This window comes from Eleginops maclovinus, chromosome 4, assembly GCF_036324505.1.
Source record: "Eleginops maclovinus isolate JMC-PN-2008 ecotype Puerto Natales chromosome 4, JC_Emac_rtc_rv5, whole genome shotgun sequence".
Lineage (NCBI taxonomy): Eukaryota > Metazoa > Chordata > Actinopteri > Perciformes > Eleginopidae > Eleginops > Eleginops maclovinus.
In genome coordinates, this window is record NC_086352.1 from 18,140,968 (window position 1) to 18,163,404 (window position 22,437).

The 22,437-nt window shown below is 39.5% G+C and overlaps 2 protein-coding genes across 3 annotated transcripts in view; one reads left to right on the forward strand and one right to left on the reverse strand.

Moving 5' to 3' along the window:
- The window catches only part of pde3b (phosphodiesterase 3B), a 37,606-nt gene extending 22,201 nt beyond the window's left edge, over nucleotides 1-15,405 (forward strand). Inside the window, exons 2-16 of one of the 2 annotated variants that reach the window (XM_063880726.1) lie at nucleotides 2,805-2,855; nucleotides 3,863-4,111; nucleotides 4,774-4,925; nucleotides 6,075-6,175; nucleotides 6,287-6,518; nucleotides 6,628-6,719; nucleotides 7,448-7,605; nucleotides 7,852-7,986; nucleotides 8,245-8,356; nucleotides 8,524-8,637; nucleotides 9,071-9,270; nucleotides 10,842-11,045; nucleotides 11,232-11,393; nucleotides 12,074-12,332; nucleotides 12,439-15,405. In XM_063880726.1, coding sequence (XP_063736796.1) covers nucleotides 2,805-2,855; nucleotides 3,863-4,111; nucleotides 4,774-4,925; nucleotides 6,075-6,175; nucleotides 6,287-6,518; nucleotides 6,628-6,719; nucleotides 7,448-7,605; nucleotides 7,852-7,986; nucleotides 8,245-8,356; nucleotides 8,524-8,637; nucleotides 9,071-9,270; nucleotides 10,842-11,045; nucleotides 11,232-11,393; nucleotides 12,074-12,332; nucleotides 12,439-12,665 — 2,448 coding nt within the window. In that variant the 3' untranslated portion in view covers nucleotides 12,666-15,405. The remainder of the gene's footprint in view (nucleotides 1-2,804; nucleotides 2,856-3,862; nucleotides 4,112-4,773; nucleotides 4,926-6,074; nucleotides 6,176-6,286; nucleotides 6,519-6,627; nucleotides 6,720-7,447; nucleotides 7,606-7,851; nucleotides 7,987-8,244; nucleotides 8,357-8,523; nucleotides 8,638-9,070; nucleotides 9,271-10,841; nucleotides 11,046-11,231; nucleotides 11,394-12,073; nucleotides 12,333-12,438) is intronic. The other variant, XM_063880727.1, reaches the window with a different exon arrangement.
- A 905-nt stretch (nucleotides 15,406-16,310) lies between these two features.
- Nucleotides 16,311-20,172, reverse strand: LOC134862709 (vitamin D 25-hydroxylase). The gene is made up of 5 exons (XM_063880728.1): nucleotides 19,884-20,172; nucleotides 19,181-19,322; nucleotides 18,442-19,074; nucleotides 17,952-18,281; nucleotides 16,311-17,263 (listed from the first exon to the last, which is right to left on the reverse strand). Exons 1-5 carry the CDS (start codon nucleotides 20,118-20,120, stop codon nucleotides 17,046-17,048), a joined length of 1,560 nt encoding a protein of 519 aa, XP_063736798.1. The 5' UTR covers nucleotides 20,121-20,172; the 3' UTR covers nucleotides 16,311-17,045.
- Between the last annotated feature and the right edge of the window lie 2,265 nt (nucleotides 20,173-22,437).

The window sequence follows — 22,437 nt, forward strand, 5'->3', positions numbered from 1 at the left end:
CAATCACAACTTGACCTTCTGTAGACACCTACTAACTAACTTACTAACGAACTAATGGGCCTTCTAGAATACCCTGGAACGGTGGGAAAATCTGAAAGAATACGCCCGTTGGCTACAAATCAATATAAGATTGGTTGATCAAATTGTCAATCCAAACGTACGCTCTCATTTGGTTTAAGGGCCAGGGCATTCTATCAAGGATATAGAATACCCTGGTTGAAGGATTCTTCCCAGAGACCCAGAAAAACATCTGATTGGTTGCATTTTTTTTCTAACACAAAACCGCTCAAATGCGTAGTGCATGGACCGAGAAAGACAAACAAATCAACCTAACACTGTGATATTACAGATCAACTACACAGATACGATTCTCATTTATTCATTTTATTTACATTTTATTGTATAATTATTTTTTTTAATCTGAGGGTTCCAGGGTATTCTTTGAATACCTTGAAGGCCCTGACGGTTCGCCACTGGTATTTATATAGAAGCGAAAATAACAAATTATTTTAATGTAGAGATAAATAGTATAACATTTAAATATTTGTTTCTTAATGTTCTTCTGTTTCACAATTTAACCTAAATGGTTTAGGGTTGAGAAATAATATAATGTGTTTTGCTGGTTGCATGTGTGCGTTTACGTGCATGTGTACAGGTGTCTCAAATGTCAGCAGCTGAGTTGGGTGTCTTCGGTCTCTGTGTCTGCCCTCATGTCATGTTTTCAAAACATCATTAAAGAAAATATCTGGTGTTCATTGAAAGATTTAATCCCATCTCTTGTTGAAGGCCCTTGCTGTAAATAAGTTGTGGCTTGGCAAACACTGTGATGGTGTTGTTCTCTCATTCGGCCAGCTTTTCCTGTTTCTGTGCTGCGTTGGAGGTGGGGAAGACATTCATGTTTTGTGCATTGTGCACAGATCATTCAAAGGCACACTGTACTGGTGAGGTGTACACAGATTGTACATATACTATACTATGTTAGGTGACACACTAAAGATTAGTGAATGACTCACTGTATGATCAAGAGGGTCAGTGAAAAAAAGAACAAAACCCCTTAGGTGGACCTGAATTAAGGCCAGGTGTACTTTGTGTCTACGTTTTTTATTTTATTTTTATCTCTGTCTATAGTTCTCTGTCCTTAACTTTCTATCCCTCCATTATGGCATCCTCTCCTTCAGCTTTTACCCATCTCCCTCTCCGTCGCAGCCCTCCTGCGTCTCTCCGTAAACAAGCAGAAGGCCAACAACTCTGTCCTCCGGCCGTCTCCCGCCATCCCGTTGCCATGGTGTATGGAGCATTGTTTGCTGGCCTCTATGTCGAGTTGCCATGGCAGGGCTTATTTGCCATATTAAATGTTTGGCAGCATTGTACAGATGCTGATGACAAACACCCACTTTGATCAATGAAACAGTTACTGATTAGAGGAGATGGGAGGGAGCCTCTGGTCTATTTACCGACCTAACCTATAGCTTTTTATGCATTGTATGTAACACATGCATGAAGTAAAACGACCCACGATTTAGCAAAAATATTACTGAAAGCTAGAAAAATAAACAGTTAGTGCGTTGTACTTTTTTTTGTACATTTTTTTGTTTTTGTAATAAAAAAAAGTCAGAACAGTTATATTAGAGCTCATTTAAAATGTTAACAGTAAAGTATATTTTTAACCTTTTTCTAAGACAAACTGAATGTGTACTAAGAAAGCATATATCCTATTGAAGTCCTTGACTTGGCAAAAAATTACTTGATTGATGAGTATTTATCTATATGAAACCTTTTCACATTTTTATGTGATGTGCTTTGATCATCCTGACTAGCTGAGATGTTTAAAAGAAGGCCATGTGATGGTGTGTGCATGATGTTTACATGTAGAGGTTGTCTGTGTTTATGGAGGTGCTTTTCAAAAGGAGGCTGACTGCCTGTGTCTCTCCCTCTTGTGGTGCATGGTGAGAATGCATGCTGACTTTTAAAAACAATGTTTGCTGTCTGGATTCTACGTTGCAAATTGCTATATTAAAACGAAAGTCTCTGTCCTTTTTTTGCCACATGAATCATCAGATTGGACTTGGATTCATCACAAATAGTAGACTTTCAATTTTTATGCCATCAAAAGTTATACATTTCCGTGCGTTCACTTAAAAGTGCATGGCTGAAAAAATGCAAATGTGTGAAAAAATAATAATCTGGTAGTGTAACCAAACCACTAAATGTCTCCTTATTATCTTAACTAATGATATTTGTGTGTATGCTGCTAAACCAGAGGATTACATTATTTCAGGTCTAGCAGCTTAGTGTTTCACAACATGCAACAACTTTGACTGTACACCGCAGTAACGTGTGAGAGCTCCTGTTTGGTTACAAACAGATAGCGTGGAAATGCTGCCGATTGACGTAGTTGGACCAGATAAGATCTCAAAGCTCCATTATAGACGCACCATGGTGGTTGTAGTGGTTTGCCTTTCCTCTTTTGCTTTCAGTTAAGGGCTCAGATTGATGTCACTCAGGCCTTGTGCGTGAGCATACCTGTAGTAGAAAGTGATTCGTGTTGTGCAAGAAATCTTTAGTGTTAACAGTTTCTATAGTGTGTGTCTGGGAAGCCTGCAGAATAGATTAGAAGAAGCTTTGTTGCTCACCTGCCAAGGCCCTCACTAAAAGTCATACGGCAATGTGCTGAAACTGGAGCATAGGTCAAAGTCTGTGCTCCTTGTATGTAAATTCATTTCATATTCTCTGTTATGCATTCACACACATATAGGTATTGATGACCTTTCACTAACAGTATATGTCTGTTGTGTTTTTTTCAGATGATCTTGTGGGACTGGGATCTGAAACACTGGTACAAACCACAGTATCAGGTCAGTACTGTGTTTTTTCAGGAGTTTACTGTGCATGGTGGATCCAATCAACACACACAGTATACAGGTCTGTTCAGAGAGGGTTGGTCCATGTAGTCCACAAGTAAGAGCTTTCTATAATTCACCTTCAGGACATTCAGTTCTTTTACTGACTGATTTTGGTCTGGCAAAATACACATTGTGTAAAACCTGACATGCAGTGACCTTGGGATTGTTGTCATGCCACATTTTTATCTTTCTCAGACATTCTTTGTCTTGTTTGAACTATTTGCGTAATCTGTCAAAGAATTTAGCTCCCACAGACCAAAAATCATTATTTGTTCCTATTAGACAGGGCCCAGTCAGCCAGGACATTTTCCCACATCAGACCTGCCCTGATAGCACCTTTTTTTGCACTTTTAAGTACTTTAGAAACAAGCCTTGCACAACACTTCTCATATGGGCTCTACATATAGTGCATGTTCCTCCATATTTACGGTTGTTGTTGTAACTGCAACACTGCTAGCCCTATCATTTTATGAAGTTAGTGTAATAAATCAGCTGACTTTCATGTTTTTGCAGTACAGGCCAATACACTGGCTACTAGAAAACACTGTTTTTAACCTTAAAGCCATCAACTTCTGAAATTCAAACAACACATTTTTTTAATATCATGTTTATTGGCTTTTTCTTATTTTTTTTCGGAATAAACAAAACAAATATAGTCAAAAACTGTTCCTTTCATCTGTCCCAAAATGTGTTTCAGAAATATAAAAAGGCCACTCATTATAGATTAGGGGAATTCAAATAAAAAGCAACCACAAATACCCAAAGCATACAGACTAACACTTATACATATCTATAATAAGCAAAAGAAATGATATAGAAATGTCAAATGAAGATCTAATAGATCACTCAAAACACTTTTTAAAACAGACTGTTTTTCTGTGCTTTTCTGAAGCTGCCCTCTGACCGTGCCTTAACTGCCCTCTCCCCTAATCTGCTTGATGTAATTGTGAATATGGCAGGGTGCGGTGAGCGGCAACGGCGTGGATCTTTCAGTTATCAACGAGGCCAGGAACCTGGTGTCAGACCTGCTGATGGACTCCTCTCTTACTCCAAACACCATGTCAGCCCTGCGCAGCATCTCCAGCCTTATGGGGACATTTTCAGGCTCATGCCGCCCCAGGGTCAACCCCTTCACCCCCTTCCCAGGTTTCTACCCCTGTGATGAGGTGGAGGATTCTGTTGAGAGGAGTGACAGAAAGACCATAAAGGTGAGTACCAGCATTGCCTCTGTACCAGTATAAATACATGAAGAGATGAGTAATAGGCTATTTCAGTTTGAAAAAGTCCCGGTAATAAAGGAGTGTCTAAACTTAGGACGCTACTGACAACATAATGCTGCACAACAGTCTTTAACACCGTGAGAAAGGATTTTTCAGCTGTTAAAGTTATCAGAGCCACATTCTTTTTATCTTGATGGTAGATAACAGAATTACACCATTGATATAATTGATTGGCCATATGATGTGTTGCGCTGCTAGATGACATCTCATTGTGTTGGGGCAAAAGCTGAGACAGATATTTTGACAATTGGACCCAGTTTCTTTGCCCTGTAGGAGCTTTCTGCGTGCTTCATTGCTTTTTGATGCTGTTCAGTCAGAATCAGAGTACCTTTAATCGTCCCACAGAGGGGAAATTTGAATTTGTACAGCAGAAAGAGCCAAAGACAGCTTAATATTACACCCAAGATACTAAAAAAAATATACATGAATCACACAATTTACAAAATACACAGAAATAGACCTCAATGGTCATTTTGAAAATTGCTTAAGTTCACAAATGCTCATAGCTTCTGTTGATATAACACAACCAGCATCTTTAGTTTGTGTATAAAACATTTATCTAGACTGGAGACTTCCTTTTTCCTCATCAGGGTTTGAGCAGCAGAAACAGTCTCCCCACCCCTCAGCCCAGGCGGAGCTCCACCTCCTCCTCGTGCTCTGTACTCCCTCCTCTTGATTCCTCCTCCTTACGCTGGGAACGCAACAATGGCAAGAGACCCCACCCCGACCTCAACTTGAGCAGGTACCAACACAAACACACTTTACCACGTTCCAGAAATACACACTGTCTTTACGTTTGCATTGCACATATCATCTGGGCTATAATTCACCCCGGGTCTGCTCAGTTTTGGAGCAGATTAATGGCTATTCTTGCAAGATCTGAATAATGAGACTGTTTTCTATGATCTTCCTCAGGTGGCTCAGCAGCACCTGTACAAAATGAAATATAAGGGTCTTTCATGTCTAGTCTTTTGGTCAGCCTCAAAAAAGTTATGAATAGTACATCTTTATAAAAAGGGACATAGTGCACCTTACAGGCAAACCATCCAACTGTGAATTATACATCTATTTTAGTGGACAAGGTGAAAAATGTAGATCACATTTGATTCTATTCTTTTACAAACCTCCTGTCTCACTACAAATTCATATTATGTACAATATATCCTCCCTCATCACATCACTGAGCCTAACAGAAAAGTTTCCACTGTTACTTTTATTGCTAGGTTGGAACAAATATGAAATAAATATCTGATTTAATACAATAAATATGAAGTTATTTTAGACTTATGTAAACATGTCGCTCTGTTATCATAAGTACTCATCGCTGTCCATTCTGCTGTTATTTTCTTTCCTAACCGGTCGATTTGAAGAGGTAGTCATTTTCATATTCGTGGTCTGATGCCTTTTTCTGCTGTTTAAAGTTAAAGTTAGTCAACCCAACTATCCTGCTTAAACAAATAAAATTGACAAAAATGACTGTGTGAATGTGTGAGGCATTGCGTTTTCATGTACACGTTGGCTGTGTTCGTTGTAGCTTGCAGAAATAAAGCAAAAGCAGAAAAGGTTGTATACACATGACAGTGTCGTCTTTCGACTATAATAATGGTATTTAGTTCATTAGTAGAAAATCAGGCTCTGTTAGTGAATGTTAACAAATCCATTTCACGGTGTTCATTTACTTCAAACGTCCTGTTGGGGACACTGGGTGTTGTGTCTATATGTCTCCACTGGATGGCAGTAGACACTAGCTATGATGGTAGATAGTTTTGATATTAAAATAATATATTAAAACATATCTTTGTGATAAAGGTATTAATTGTTGACTAATATTGCAGCCTTGAACTGTATATTTTTTAGAACACATGTTGAATATTTGTGTTTTGTGATCCAGCTCAGGTCTGTCTAATGGACCCAATCCAAACCTGCTCACCATTCCCAAGCAGAGGTCTTCATCTGTTACTCTCACCTACCATGCAGGATCCAGGAGAGCAGGTGAGACTCCACCATAAACTTCCGTAAAGAAACTACATGCGGATTAATTCCTCAGGTTTTGATTTCATCTCATGCTATTCTCTTCTCCTGGACCCCTTTACTCTCCTTCAGGGGCCTCTCCGAGCCTGAGCCCAGTCACCTCACCCAGCCATGGAACCCTCGCAGTAGGTACAGGTTCCTCCTCGTCTCTCGTTACTCGATCGCCTGTGGAGTTCCCGGACACGGCTGACTTCCTGACAAAGCCCAGTGTCAATTTAAACCTGCACAAGCCCTTGGGCTACACCCTTAGCTCACCTGATTTCCAGCAGGCCTTCCGTAGCTCCATCTTCCCTCTGTGCACCAGGTGAGAGCTGCACAGATGAAGTTGCATGTTACAGTGTGTTTTGTGTAGGTGGTTATAACAAAAGTTGTACTGCAGTTGGTAATAACTTTGATTGTCGTGCCCGTTCCAGCTGTGGTCGTCAGATGCTCAAGGGAGTTACCAGCGGCGATGCAGGGGAATCCTATCAAGCATTTACTAGTGATGCTCAACGCAGACGCTCAGGTACAACAAATATTAAATGCACATTATAGAATATAATAATGTCTAACGTTCTTGTACAGTGCCGTTGAAAGAGAATCACTTCTGTAAGCAGATTAGTGGGTTAATGCTGCCCTCTGCTGGACTCCAAATGTTACGCAAGTTGAGGAACACAAAGAGCACACGCAACATTTAATATTTTTTACCTTTGTCCTGCGTCCTGATACATTTGAAAATTAAGTTTTATTAGTTAACTTAAAATTCGTATATAGAACATAAAAAAGATAGACTTGCCCATTCATTCTCAGTGGTTTTCCTCAATCACCATTGACCATGTTAACCACACTAGCCAGGTTTAATTTTTCTCTATTCAGTTTACAACAATAACCATTGTTAGCCAAGTCATTTTTTAGTGACATTTTAAACACAAGCATTTACTTGGTCACTTACAACATTCTCTCCAGTATTTAGCATATTGTATTTACTTATTTTTCTGACATGTATATAACTTATGTCCTCTGCATTACATGAACATTGGTCTTGCAACATAATCTGCGCTATTATATTCTACTCTATTCGACTTCATTTTTCAATTTCTTTTTATTTCATTTGTGTTATTGTTTTATGTCCTAAATATACTATGTTGCATTGTTGGAGGAGCTCAGTACTTGTGTTTTTCATTGCAAAAATGTAGTTGTGTGCGTGAGTACATATACTCACGTCTTTCCATGCACTGTGCTCTGTGTGTGCAGCAGGTGAAGGGTTGGATTTCACAGGAGAATCTCTGATCAGGGAAGAGAGTGTGGAGGTGGACGTGTCAGGGGACGGGAGTCCAGATGGGGCAGGGAACACGGGGCAGACAGAGGAGGAGAAGGAGAAGAGCACAGACCATCAAACTCAGGAATCAGAGGTGTGCTCCGTCAGAGGGCTTTTAGTTACAATATGAATGTTTCCTGCAGCACAGCGGATGAAACAGTTTCTCTATTTATCATGTTATTCGTATTTTAACCTTCCATAGGTGTCCATTTCAGCCATGGTTGTTTCTCAACCAGGTGGCTCATACTTTATCTGCATTTGTAATTATATACTTATTCATTTTTTTGCCAACAGAAACAAGATTTGTGCTAATACCTACAACTTTTCTGATTGTCTCCAGGGTGAGCAGGAGTTCAGACTAGATCCTATGCTGAAGGACCAAGAGGCTCTCATGGAGAGGATGAACACCTGGAACTTCCAGATCTTTGACCTGGTAGACAGGACAGGGGGGAAGACCGGAAGGATACTCAGCTATGTTAGTACAACAAGCATTCACAAGTCGTGTCCTGTGGCTGTATAAGTAGTAGCAGTGTGTTTTAATTGTTTTACATGACAAAAAAAACTGTTCTATTAAGCTCAGTTCAAATGATGTCACTTTTTTAACTTCTCAACCTTTTTTCTGTTCATAATGATGTGCAAAAAGTAATTTAATGTTCCACTGAAACTCAGTGAGCCTGTTTGTTATGTTGTGTTGTGATTGGTGTTTAAGGAAAGCTGGCATGTGTTTCCCCAGGTGACATACACCCTTTTCCAGGATACGTGTCTGTTTGAGATATTTAAGATCCCTGTGAGGGAGTTCATGTCATACTTCTTTGCTCTGGAAAGTGGCTACAGGGACATTCCCTGTGAGTATTACATTGTGTAATTTCCTACTATTTGTTTGTTGATGCAATATCGCACGTGGTTCATGCGTATTATTGAATGAATCAAGTTGACTTATCTATAAAAGACACATGATTGCAAATGTACTGTACATGGTAAAACTGACTAGTTTAAACAATCATGGTTACAGATCATAACAGGGTCCATGCTACTGATGTGCTCCATGCTGTCTGGTACCTGACCACTCGACAAATCCCCGGGTTCCAGCAGATTCACAACGAGCATGTGACAGGAAGTGACACAGGTAAAAACATAAACACAAGGTCATAAGAGAAAAAAAAAACAATGAAAAAAAGGAAATTCATTAAAGGCAATAAAGGTAGGTTTTTATATATAGATCTTGGGTCCAAGGTTGAGCCAATGTTCTTTTATAATCTTCCAAAGCAATTTTTCACTAAATATAGAGATTTGTTTTTAAGATGTGCAGACTCTTTATCCTTTCCTGCTAATAGCACCTGTTTGGAAGTGTGCACACTGCTACTTCATTAAGATAATCTTGTCCAAGATTTGTGGACACTCTGTGATGCTAAAAATGCAGTAATACTATAAAAATAAGCTAAAGTAATGTTTGCTCGATTGTGAAAATGCCACAGTGTAAAACTCTTTCACAATGACATATGTCTAAACTTTATTTTTAATCCATATGACACTCCATCTTGTTTATTTTCATGTTTCAGATTCAGACAGTGGGATCTCTCCAGGCAGGGTGTCCTACGCCTCCTCTAAAAGCTCCTCCATTTCAGATGACAGCTATGGCTGCCTGGCCTGGAACATACCTGCCCTGGAGCTCATGGCCCTTTATGTAGCAGCTGCAATGCACGACTATGACCATCCCGGTCGCACAAATGCCTTTCTAGTAGCCACTAATGCATCTCAGGTAAGGTGCAGCATTTATTGGGACTTTGACGTGTTGTAGATTGACCTGACAAACATGTGATATTTAAGCTGGGACACATAACAGTCTTGTATTTTCAGAAACAAAGAACAACATGTACTTAGTAAGTTAATGATGCCACAACATTAGTCCTGTACTATGTGCACATCGTGGCAAACTGAACTACATGAGGTCTTCTTTTCCATTTTTAAGTCTTCCCAAATTTGGTGACCAATTTGTTGGCTCTCGTTGCAAGTCCAACACTACTGTGCTTTTTAAGTTTTATATCATTAGAATCATAATTTAGACTTTATGCCAAATAATGTTCCACACATAGGGATTTGCTTTGGTCTTTAGTAGTACAAAAATAAACACAACATAAGGAAATAAGTTATAAGACAAGATAAGACAGTTAACAATTAGAAGTTGTAATACCTGTACATAACATACATGTCTGTTTGCAGTATAAGTTAAGATGGACCTTTATTAATCCCCTGAAGGGGAAATTCAGTTTTTCCACTTTTTTTCACATGCACATGCGCACACAGTTGCAAGTTCACATACAATTCACACAGTTATAGTTACAGTATACACATGCACATGCAATGAGAGGATCCAGATCGGAGAGGCAGCCAGTTTAGCCAGCGCCAGGGAGCAGTTGGGTATTCAGTGCCTTGCTCAAGGGCACCTCGGCAGTGGCCCAGAAGGTGATCTGGCTCCTCTGCAGTAACAGTCCACACTCCGTCTTTCTTGTTCTGATCGGGACGTGAACCGGCGACCCTTCAGTTCAAAGTTCAATTCCAAAAATAATTGCAGTTGTCCAAGCTTTACAAAGAGATACAGAATAGCCCTTATGGATTATTATAAAGTGATGCATCATTTGAGATCCTGCATTTTCTGCAGTTAACCACATTTTGTCTGTAGTTACTTAAGTAAATCCCTCTAAGTTGAGGGACATTGTTTGCAACAGGTTGGTGACTTCCCTTCTAACAACAAATAATGTACAGTTTCTGTAAACTGTTTATAAATATTCAAGCAAGGACATTATTTGATGACAAGGAGATTAACACAAAATGTAATCTATCTCTACAGACTGTGTCTCAAGTGGCATCATATATAAGATTAACTCCCCACCACATGACCAGCTAATCCCATTGTGCTCTCTCAATGTGGTCAGTCATTTAAAAGGGAGGTGAAAAGGTTAACTCCGTGCTCCAGTTTAAATATTGTATTTGCCTAACATGACCAGTGATAGCAATCTCACTGTCTGGGTTTTGTAAAAGTCCCAGGAAAATGGCTTAAAAGAAAGGAGAGGGAACCCTGAACCTATTGATTGCTAATGATGTTGATAACCACCATGTCTGTGAAAAAGGCTTTTTAAAGCCTGCTTTTAGAGCGACTTTTAACCTACTTTACCCCTCAGCTATAAATGCACTTGATAGTTTCATAACCAAATACCCTTCTGTCCTGTTTATCTCAGCCATTTCAAAGCTTTCAGAGGAAATTGTTGGAACCTTTTAACATCCCCTCTTTAACCGCTCTCACCACTTGGCTGTCCCTCCTGTGCGTTGCAGGCGGTGCTGTATAATGACAGGTCAGTGCTGGAGAACCACCACGCTGCGTCTGCCTGGAGCCTGTACCTGTCCCGGCCCGAGTTCAACTTCCTGGTCAACCTGGATCATGTGGAGTTTAAGCGTTTCCGCTTCCTCGTCATCGAGGCTATACTGGCCACAGACCTCAAGAAGCACTTTGATTTCCTGGCTGAGTTCAATGCCAAGGTAAGAGATGTAGAAATCTTATTAGATTGCTGAGTTATATGATCATGATCTGTTAATTTGTGTCAAAATATTGGTTGAAACATTAGAGGATGGTACCTTACAGTATAGTTTCGTAGTATGCAGCATTATGGATGTAGAAAAACATCTGTTGTATTGAGGCATTCATTTTTGTTTGTTTGTTTACAGGTGAATGATGTGAACAGTCCAGGAATCGATTGGACCAATGAAAACGACAGGCTGCTAGTGTGCCAAGTGTGTATCAAGCTGGCAGATATCAATGGGCCAGCCAAAGTCCGTGATCTACACCTCAAGTGGACAGAAGGCATCGTCAATGAGTTTTATGAGCAGGTACAGACTGCATGCTAATGCTTTTGATCATGTTCAATAACCACAGAACATTTCAATCTCTCTAAATCCTTTACCTTTTTTACTTAATAGCCCAGTAGTGAATCCCATGACTGTCCTGTACTGCATGCTCTCCTCCCTCTCTCCACCTATCCTGTCTATCTTCTTCCCTATCCAATTAAAAACAAACAGCCTTAAGTTAAATATTTTTAAAAACATGATTATCTTCAGTTTTATACCTTATTGTACAATCCCATTTCCACCAAAACCTCCATTAGACAGATGACATAACACACACATTTATATCAAATCCACCATTTGAAAAAACCCATATTGATGTAAACAGCCAAGTTACGAAAACAATAAACAAAGACAAACACCAAAGACAGGAGAAAACGACAAAGGACAAAAAAACACACACAAAACCATGCAGAAGAGAATAATAACAATATTGAAATGTGATGGGTAGTAGAATTATTATCCAGAGATGCAAACATTAAGATGATATAACAATGAAAATAACTGGGAAAGTATTTTATAATCAAAATAGGATTTTTCAGTCTTTCTTAGATTGTAAATCTCATTTCGCTCTGAGATTGTGATGTAGTTCGTATCGAGCCTCATAATCAAATATTTGTATCCCGGAGACATTTTCAACCATACTCCTTGTTTTTTATCTGCAGGGTGATGAGGAAGCTAGTTTGGGATTACCCATCAGCCCCTTTATGGACCGCTCCTCCCCTCAGCTGGCAAAGCTACAGGAGTCCTTCATCACTCATATTGTAGGACCACTTTGTAACTCCTATGATGCAGCCGGCCTTCTTCCTGGCCACTGGATCAATGAAGAAGGATCAGATGGAGACGATGAGGAAGGGCAGGTGGACAGCGACACAGATGAAGATGAAGAAGAGGAGGATGAGCTAGAGGACGAGCTGGCACCAAGTGAATAACCAAAAGCTCATCAGTACTTTCAGGTTTATCATGCAGAAACAGATTAAAGTAAGCAAAACTTGATTTTATTAAACATGCCGTTGTGTTTTCTTTGCAGAGAGGAGGAAGAAACGCCGCAGGTTGTTCTGCAGCATCATGCAACACCTGACAGAGAACCACAAGGTGTGGATAAAGACCATCGAGGAGGAGGAGAAGAGCAAAGAGATCAGCAAACAGCAGCAGCCCGACGGCCTCCTCCCAAACCTGCCCGCCAGCCTGCCCACCTCCCCTTCAGATGACATCCAGGTCATCCAGGAGGAGGAGGAGGGAGACGAGCGTCAGTAGCAGCAGGACGAAGGAAAGAACAGAGACACGTGAAAAAGAAGAGGAGAGGCAGAACAAGGACATGAGTCCCTCAACCACCTGCCTTTCACCAACACAAACAGACATGAGAAACACAAACACACACAGACAGATGCACATAAAACACACTTTTCTCCCTCCCTCTCTTTTTCTTACACGTACACACACATATTGAAAGATTCACTGTGCAGACACTCAGATGCTTAAGCAGTCACATTGTTTTTGGAGAAACAAAAAGGCCTTACTACTGTGAGCGGATCCTTGCTGCAACGGTGGGGGCCCAACTCCTATGCACTTTCAACCCATGAACAGTCGAGTGCACCCAGAAAAAAAAGCACCAGAACTGTGGAGGAAAGGTGCAGAAGAAGAAGAGTGTAGACGGAGTGGAGCGTTAACTTGCTCGTCTCCACAGTGACCCGGCTGTGATGCTGCCTTGAATGCGAAGCGCTTACACCTCCCTTAGGTACAAAACAATTCCTGTCTATTTAAAAATGAAAGGTAGAGGAAAAATAATTAAGCAAGCGACATCATGAAGTGATTGATACCCTTTACCAAAGTAAACACGGAAAGACAAGAGACTGAGACTGTTTCAGCCTCAAAGTCAGGTATATTTTTGAATTATATATATACATATATATATATCAAATGTGCCTGTCTGAACCTTTACTGAGTCCATATTGGCCCAGAGCCTAGGCTTGTGTAGTTCTCTCTCCTTGCTGGCGACACGAAACACTGTATCAGACTCAGTCACAGAGACATTATTGAAATGTTGACTGAATAATAGCATTATATCTGCATCATTTTTGATGCTTTTACTCATGTGTACCACCTGTCTTTTTGTTTTGGATATTTTAACTCTCCTTGCTTCATTTTGTTAGAGAGTGTGAATATTTTTGACGGGAATGTGATAAAGAGAATGAGTAGGGAGAAAGAGAGCACATTTTATTTTACCTTACTTTGTGTGTATGTTTGTTTGTGTCTTTTCAGTAATGGTTGGTTTCTAATCAGTGAAATGTCCTCTGGTGTTTTAACATGTTGCTTTGAGATCAGGAGTGCTGTTTCAGTGAATGGATTCTTAATTTTTCTCTTTTGATTCTAAGTATTTTTTAAAGGTTACTCAGGATTCACACAAAAGTTGAATAATTATTTTGCAAGAATTTATGTCAATAATATAAAATACTCTTTAAAAAGTCAGAAAATTAAAATCTGGGGGACTGAAGTAGTTTGTAATCTCTTAATGAACAACTTGAATACAAAAAAATTCAAGCAATGAAAGCCTCTGTGACGGAGAGCATACAGTATGTGCTGTCTCTTGGCCATTCATTCACTGTTTGCATAACCTTTTTACAACCTCACTGGAGAAGGGCTTGTCTTGATTGTCAGCAGACTGCAAACGTCTCTCCTACAGCAACACCTTTTCGCAGATCTATAACAGTATATTAGGTAATTTCTTTTTTTAAATTCATTGCACAATCTACTCTGTTTTTAAACAAACAGTAATATGTCTATTCAGTGTTTAGGTCAGCTGGCAAACACTGATATTTGGATAAATGTAAATCTCACGCAACTCCTGTTCCTCAATTATTATCATTTGTTTTATTGCCAAACCCGTAAGTCGGCCAGTGTGTAAAGTAGGGATTCAGGGTTCATTTCACTTTTTGTTTATATATATATACAATACACTCAGTATATATATTAAGACATGTCGTGAGGCAGGTTAAAAAACTACTAGTTCTCTATTTTTGTCTCTAAGAACTCTTGGCATTCCACTAGTATAGGACGTTTTAGGGAAGAGAAGGCAGAACTGATGCCTTGCTCCTTTATCACCTTATTAAATCATAATCTCTGGATTAAATATTAAGTAAGCAGTGTAAATCAAGATAGTACTATTTAAATACTAAACAATAGATACAGGTGTGCACGTTTTAATACCAAACAAGTGTTTAGCCGCTGTACAAAAGAGTATGTGCATATAAATATATATTTTTTAAATAATCAAATGAATGCATCTGTTTTCTACACGCAGCTGACATGTTGTACATTGAGATCCTGTAAGTACCATTGTGTTTCCAGAGTTTTTATCTACTTCTTTTTACAGGTGTGGAACTGTGGGGTTTGGTGTTTTGATTTTTCACTTGGTTTCAGCCTCTCCCGGTTCTGTGTCATAACCACTCTTGTATTCCACATTATCTCTCTCTATCACTGTTGTCTCGGTCGACCCAACTCGTGCCAAACTTTACCTACATACAGTAGTTTGTGGGCTGTGATACGCTGGCATATATTGCCTCTGGGCTCCAGTACTGTTCATGCAAGAGAAACACCTCGAGTCAAATTTTCCACCAGGCTCAAAATGGCAGTGACGGTGGCAGGAGTCAGAGTTGGACTCAGGTCAGAGCCATATACATTCTGACAACTCTGTATCGTCAATTTTTTCACATGGACCCATGCTGGATCATAAAGCCTCTGTAGCTTCTGACCCGCTATATTCCAGCTCATTAAGTTGTAAAGGTTTGTTGGCTTCTCACTGTGCTGTCTTTCAAACTACAGTGTCCTCTGATGATTGTGCCATAAATACATCTATGAATGGTTGTTACCCTTATGTAGCATCAATATACGTGTGTTTATCTAATGTAACCATTCACCCTTATCTACATTGTGGGGGCAACTGATTTTTGTTGTTATTTATAGCTGTCATAAAACACCATCCCTAAATTATCCAAAATTCTCATTGATTTTTATTGGTGTGTTTGTGTGAAATTACAATAGACTAAATTTATTACAGCTTTATTTTTGTGTCCATACCACTGAAAATAAACAGATAGGAATAACCTTAAAACACAGATTCTGTTCACCCACACAGGTGTTTTTAACTTGCTTTTCACCTGATCTGACCCCCTCTCAGGGCAGACTACTTGATCGACATCTGATAGGGTGGGACATCTTATGCACTAGTCATTTATATTATAGGGCATATAGCCTGATTAACTAATTTTAACATTTACAAAGGATGAAATAGGAATAGGAACCCACAGAGTTATATGACAGCTTTCGATAGTTCCCCTTGGCACCAGCAGAGAGTCTTTCAGCTTAATTTTTTTAATGTTTTATGGTACCCGACTTCGATGTTTTGGTTCAATTGCAACACGCTAATCTGTTTTTGAAGCATTTAGCTAGTATGAAGCCAGATATTTCCCTCAGAATGGGCGGGGAGGCAAACTTAAGCCTAATCGAGACTCCGAAGTAGACTAAAATAATAAAAATCACATGATGTATTGAATTTCCAATGTATGACTCTGTTGGCAGCAGAACAGTGCAAAGGAGAGGTTAACTCAGAACAGGGTTACACAGCTGCTTCTTACCTTTTTGATCCCACAGTTAAAAGCGTGTGATTTAAATGGTCATGTCCTGGGACTTGGGTCACAAAATTAATGGGCTGTATCTCTTTGAAGTTAAATATTTAAGTAATAAATAAAATAATCTTTGGTCTTAATATGTGGATAAAAGGCACGTTCGTAAATACTGTATGTGGTCTTTGTAAGTGTTATACGGGTTGTGTTTTAGCAATTCGGCAGCAGTTTAAAGATGACAGGACAAGTTTTAAATATCTTAAGAAAGTCTTTATGAATACACACCAGTATGACAAAAAATGTACAAACACATGTTCACCTAAAATCTAAATGCAGTACTTTCTTAGTACTGAGAAGCACCATTTAGCAGAAACCAGTGTCACATAGTCAGTTTCCAGAAATCCACCAAGGTTGCCTTTGCCTTCTAAGAGACCCAATTTCCAGAGAGTGCAATCCCTGGAGGAGGGGTCAGAGTCAGTCCCGGTGATGTAAATCCTGGCACAGGTCCAGCTTCAACACACAGTGTTCAGAATTTTCTTGGAAAGTGCCATTTCAACACACATGTACAAATAAGTGGTGTCATTTGTCTGACCTGACGCTGTCCTGAGGAGGCAGGGCTATGAACCATCATAGGTGTACTTACTATCAATTATTGACAAATACCTAACCCATTGCTACAGCACCAAGGTTCAGACATCTCATTTTCTGGGCTTGGATCAACTTTGAGCTACAGAAAACTAAATCAATAGCACACAAGTTTTCTCAGACTTCACATCAGGGCACTGAGTCTTGTCGCCTCCCCTGCTGTGATACAATAGTGTGCAAACATGCATATTGCTCAGTAAATTAATTCAATAGTACTTGAATAAAACTGGATCACGTGTGACGCACCGGAACTGGATGCTACAATCCAGAGCAATACAATTTTATGCATCTGCATTGTTTGGTTGCATTGCTGTGCAAAATAAAATTCTGGCTTGAACAGTTGAACCAGCTGTTATAAATTCCTGCGTGCCTACTTATGATAAGGAGTGTCTCCAGTGCAAGGACTTTTCTGCTGCCTGCGGACAGCACAGATGGAGTAAGGTTGGGGCTGCAAGGTCATTCCCAGTTTGGGAGTGACAGTGGGGACGGTTCCTGGAGGGAACTGAAGATGAAACCTCTGCAGCAGAGTGGTAAAGAAGAGGAACATCTCCATCCTGGCCAGCTGTTCACCCAGACAGCAACGCTTCCCTAAAAGAAATATAATTTAGACAAGCACACACAGGCACAACATCTGTCCAATTCATAAAAGTGTTTAGAATTACAAGATAGAATTTGGGGAAACACTACAGATGAGAAAGTGTATGCTGCTTCCTGTGACCTAAAAGATCAAAAGCTGCTGTCTACCGTTTCTGCTCCTGTCCTCAATCTTTATCATTTTCAACTTCATATTTACATAAAATCCATATGTATGTTTAACACAGTTCATTGACCATATTGGTTTTAGCATCCAGACAATCCCACTTTTTGTGTAAATATGAAGGATGTAATGATTATAGATACAGTCTGTGCAGATGTAAGGCAATACAATTGAATGCCATACATTACATTGATTATTTGTATTGTTGTAATTAATAGATGTACTAATGGCAGCATTGCTACAGTGTATTAACAGGCACTAACTTACTTTTCATTTTTCTTTTAAAGCTAAGATATGGGTTTGGATTGTGCCACTATTTATATATCATACATGTAGTTTATTTTTGTAGGCCTATTTAATGTAAGTGGGGGATTAGATTGCAATGAGAACAAATAGGCTAAACAGTGTGTAAGGCAAGTGAGGAAATGATTTACATTTTTAAATGGCAATCATGACTCATAAATGACCAGAGCCACAATCATTTGTTTTATGAGTGTAGGAAAACATTTAAAGACTGACCCATGGAGAATGGCAGGAAAGCCTCACGCCTCACAAAGTTGCCATTGCTGTCCAGAAACCTCTGGGGTAAGAAAACACCTGGATCAGTCCAGTACTTCTCATCAAAGTGCACTGAGTAGAGGTTGGTGATCACCATGGTGCCTTTGGGAATTGTGTACCCATTGACTTTTGCATCCTGGGAGGTGGCACGGAAGATACCAAGTGGGACAATGTTGCAGAAGCGAAGGATCTCATGCAGAACAGCCTCCACATAGGGCATTTTCTGTTTGTCCTCCAGAGAGGGTGCCCTCCCATTTGCAAGCACAATGTCGATCTCCCTGTGAACCCTCTCTATTCATGGGAAGAACGGACAATCTTAGACATGTATTTATACTTTACATGACCATTATTTACATCAGCCCACAAACAGATGTGCATGAAATCTCTCTCGAGGGGGCTAGAATAGAAGTAAATGTTAACATATGTGGAAGATATTTCTGCTATTACTGACCTTGTATGTTGGGGTAGAGAGCCATGTACAGCATTGCCCAGCGCAGTGTGTTCGTCGTGGTCTCTGTGCCAGCAATAATAAGCTCACCCACTGAATAGATGAGGTTTTCTTGGGAGAAAGAAGAGGTTGGTTCTCCTGCGTTCTGCTCCAATTCATCTAAATAGGCATCCACATAGTGGCGAGGTGCATGTGGCACCCTACCTTGTGAAAAACCCTTAATAACTTCCAATAAGAAATCATACACCTCAGCAGCATTGCGGAACAACTTCTGATGTTTTCCAAAGGGCAGATATTCAATCCAAGGGAAGGCGTTGTAGAGGAGTGCCCAGCCGCTCACTGCTAGCTCCACATTCTCACTGAATATTTCGATCATGTGTTGAAAGTTGCTGTCATCGTAACTAAAACGCTGTCCAAAAATGATCAGGTTGGTGATGTTGGACACAGCGTTGGTCACCAGGTGTTTGGGGTTAAAGGGCTTTCCTTTGTGTTCATCAATGGCATCGACAAAGAACATGCACTCCTCTGAGATCTTCCTCTCAAACTGTCTCTGGCCGCTGCCGAAGTAACGGAAAGAGTTGCAAGCCAGTTTACGGTGTTCAATCCAGCCTTTGCCATATTTGCAATTGAGAAGCCCTTTGAAAGGTGGAGACAAAAGTAAAAGTTTAATAGTTTATCATGACAACTGTAAATATTCAGATAGTGTTGCATGAGTAATTGCAATCTTATAACATCCTCTTACCACCCATTTTGGTCATTTTCTTAAACAAAGGCAGTGATGGGCGATCAGCAAACACCTCGCTCTGATTGTAAAGGCATTCCCTGACACAGTCATAACCAGTTAGCACCACTGTCAAGATGCCTCCAAGGTCAAGACTGAAAATCTGAAAGGTACACATTGCAAAATGAACAATTCACTTTATTTTGTACTTTTCAATGCATGTGAATACCTATTAAAGGAATGTGAGATTGTATAATGTAATGCATTTTGCAAAGTTTCTATTCTATGGCACTACTATCCAAACTGGAGTTCCTTGAACCATCTAACAGGATAATGAGTGAATGAAACTACTTTGACCCCTTTTTAAGGTTAGCTCTCAACCCAAAGAGATATCCAGCTCTGTACATAAAGCACGTTTAAAATTAAAATGCACAACGTGCAATCAAAAGAAAGAATGTCTCAATATGTATTTACTTTAGGAAGAGATTTAATTTTAGAAGCCCTCCAATTTTCCAGATTTTCTCCTCCAAATGCTGCAGACCGCAAAATGTTAGGGCGAGTCTCTTTTGTTCGTTTCATAGCTCGTTCCCAATGTGCATTTGTGGGTGCAAGTGTGTGTCGTCAAACACTTAAACATCTTGTATAAGGTCATGCTCTGCAAAGTTTGCAGGGCACTAAGCAAAAACCACTGCAGTCATAAAATACGATGAGTCCGAGTTATTACCTGTCCATGAACTTCACTCTGTTTCTTGAGGAAGACGTGCGGCTCGGTGGCCAAAGACATAATGTTCCCTATCACAGGGATGGGAGATGGACCAGGAGGAAAACCCGGGGGTCTTCTCTGCTTGACGAGCTGGCGAACCAGTAGTAAGGCGAGGAGGACAACAGCCAGACAGCCCACACCGAGGAGAGCCTGCGCGCAGGACACCGGCACCAGAGACGGCGATTTAATTGAAACCATCTTCTACAAAAAAAAAAAACGCCTCTTCCACTGAATGAGTACCTCTGCTGACTTCGGCTTCTCCTCAGAGGAACTGAAGCACATATGTATCATCTTGCACATTTTCTATCCCCCGCCTCTAAGGCTAAGATTGGCCAGAAAAAGAGTCAACTGTGGGTGAACTTTGTTCTGCTCTTGATCAATACCCCGATTCATTTTTGGTGGTTAGCCTATAAGATGAGTTTTTGGAAAATATAAAGGGGGAAACGCACCATAATAGGGACGAAGTCACACTGCTCGTCATCAACACCCTTATAAAAGTTGTAAAAACGCTGAGGCATGTAAAATATTGGCTAGTAAACGTGCAGACCAGCGCTTTAAAACATCAATAACACTTAGACATGTAATAATTGACATAAACCAATTATGTTAGTATGATTTTAATAAATCACATTACAAGCAGTGGAGACTGGGGTTGGTTAAACCGAGGGGCTCACGAGCCACCCATTGTTTCAAGGAAACCGCAGACAGCAGTGCACACAGTCTGGAAATAATCAGCTTTCCCAGTAGGAGGTACATGAACTATGCTGCAACACATTTGAGAACAAAAACAGATTTAGTGAATTTCCCTGAATGGTGCTGCTTTTGGGCTTCTGAAAAGAACCAAGATAAACAATAATAGAACAAAAAAGAGTATAAGACTATCCCCAAATGTGATGCTTAACTGTAGCAACTGAAAATGTACATACATAATACAAAGTTTGGCTTAGTCAAATAAATATTGATTGCAATATTTAAGCATTTAAGGCTTTGTGGTTGTTGTAATTATAATAATGCAGATTTTGTGCACCATAGTGGTAATTTAGCTCCCAGTCTTTATACCATTAAAAGTCATTGAAACAAATATTTGTGTATTGTTCATTGTGTTTCAATATTTTGCTAATTTGGCACCTCGGGATTGTGCTTTTCAGGTTAATGTTTCTAAATGTTTAGTGGCTGCATAAATTGATTCAAAATAGACAACTATTTCTGGGAAGCAGAGCTTGGCATTATTGGCTAAATAAAGGCAACTATTATCCCCTAATAAGATTTGAAAAAAAACAGAGCACAGAGGGAATATATGTAGAAAAAATGAAAAAAACAAAACAAGCATTCATTTCTTGGAAGATCAGTGTGGGACTGCTAATTATTTGGTTTAAGGTTATCATGACTACGCAACGAGGAAGATGCTAATTAATGCTGACATGCAAAGAAACAATACTGAACCCCAACCCAACTTATCAATCTTAAAAGTTTATTATGAACCCAAAATAAGTTCTCAATTATAAATGTTCTCCCCATTTGCTTCAGCTGAGCTAATCAACCATGGTGCCTTCTCTTTTCAGACACACTGTCAAATGTTCAAAACTGGTGAGCTTGAGATAAAACAAAAAAGCAAACAAACGAGGGGTGGAAACCAGGCTAGAGAGAGGGAGACTGATTACCGTGAGATACATGTGTATCGGGCAGAGTAATTTGGGGTCACTGCCCAGGTGCACAGAGCCTCCCTGATAACACGACTCACCCACTAAGGAGAGGCTATGTTGTAAAGACCTACAGTTCTCTTAAAACATGTGTTTTAATGTCTTGAAATGGGATTTTGGAAGCAAGAAGTTTTCCAGAAAAAAAATCGAAATCTATGGCTTTGACCATTTCTAAGTTATCTGATGATCTGATGACACGAAGGGACTGAACAAGACACAATGGAACCTATTTTAAATAGTCCTCTCAACATGTGCACATACAGTATGTTAAATTAATACAGATGGGATTTTTCTCAAGACGCAGGAAAAATATGTTTGTTAATGTGTTTCAGAGTTAAAATGTATCTGCAAATTCAAAGTCTATTTCTGCTTCCTGTATGACTTAATGTATATAATGTGGTCCTTTTATAAGATTTTCTATAATAATTTTTTTCTTGTTCAGTCAATAAAGTATTTCTTCAGTTTCAACTCTTAATAAAGATGAATAATTAAAAAAAATGTCTGCCGTTATTTATCGTGTGTGCAAGACTTCGTAAATGAAAGTGCTGGTTTGCATGTTTTTTTTTTTTAGCCAAATAACACTTAAAGAGCATCCAAAACTTTAATGACTCAGCATTTTCACAACTTTAATAGTGAGTTTGATGAACTGCAGTGTGGTTGTGTGAGTTTTATGGTGTGCTGCCTCATTTATTTTATAACTGTGCAACTGAGTGAAACACATTTTTGTAATTGTCACTGAGTACAACGTCAAATATAACAACAAAATTCTCACATACTCACAAAATCCTTACTGTTTTTTAAAGAAAGCACTCTTA

Excerpts from the sequence above, each read along its gene's own strand:
- LOC134862709 (XM_063880728.1), bottom strand. The coding sequence starts at position 20,120 with ATGGTTTCAATTAAATCGCCGTCTCTGGTGCCGGTGTCCTGCGCGCAG. Across the intron at positions 18,282-18,441 it reads TCTCTACCCCAACATACAAG|AGAGGGTTCACAGGGAGATC; the intron begins GTCAGTAATAGC and ends TCCCATGAATAG. Across the intron at positions 17,264-17,951 it reads TTTCCTGCCATTCTCCATGG|GGAAGCGTTGCTGTCTGGGT; the intron begins GTCAGTCTTTAA and ends TATTTCTTTTAG.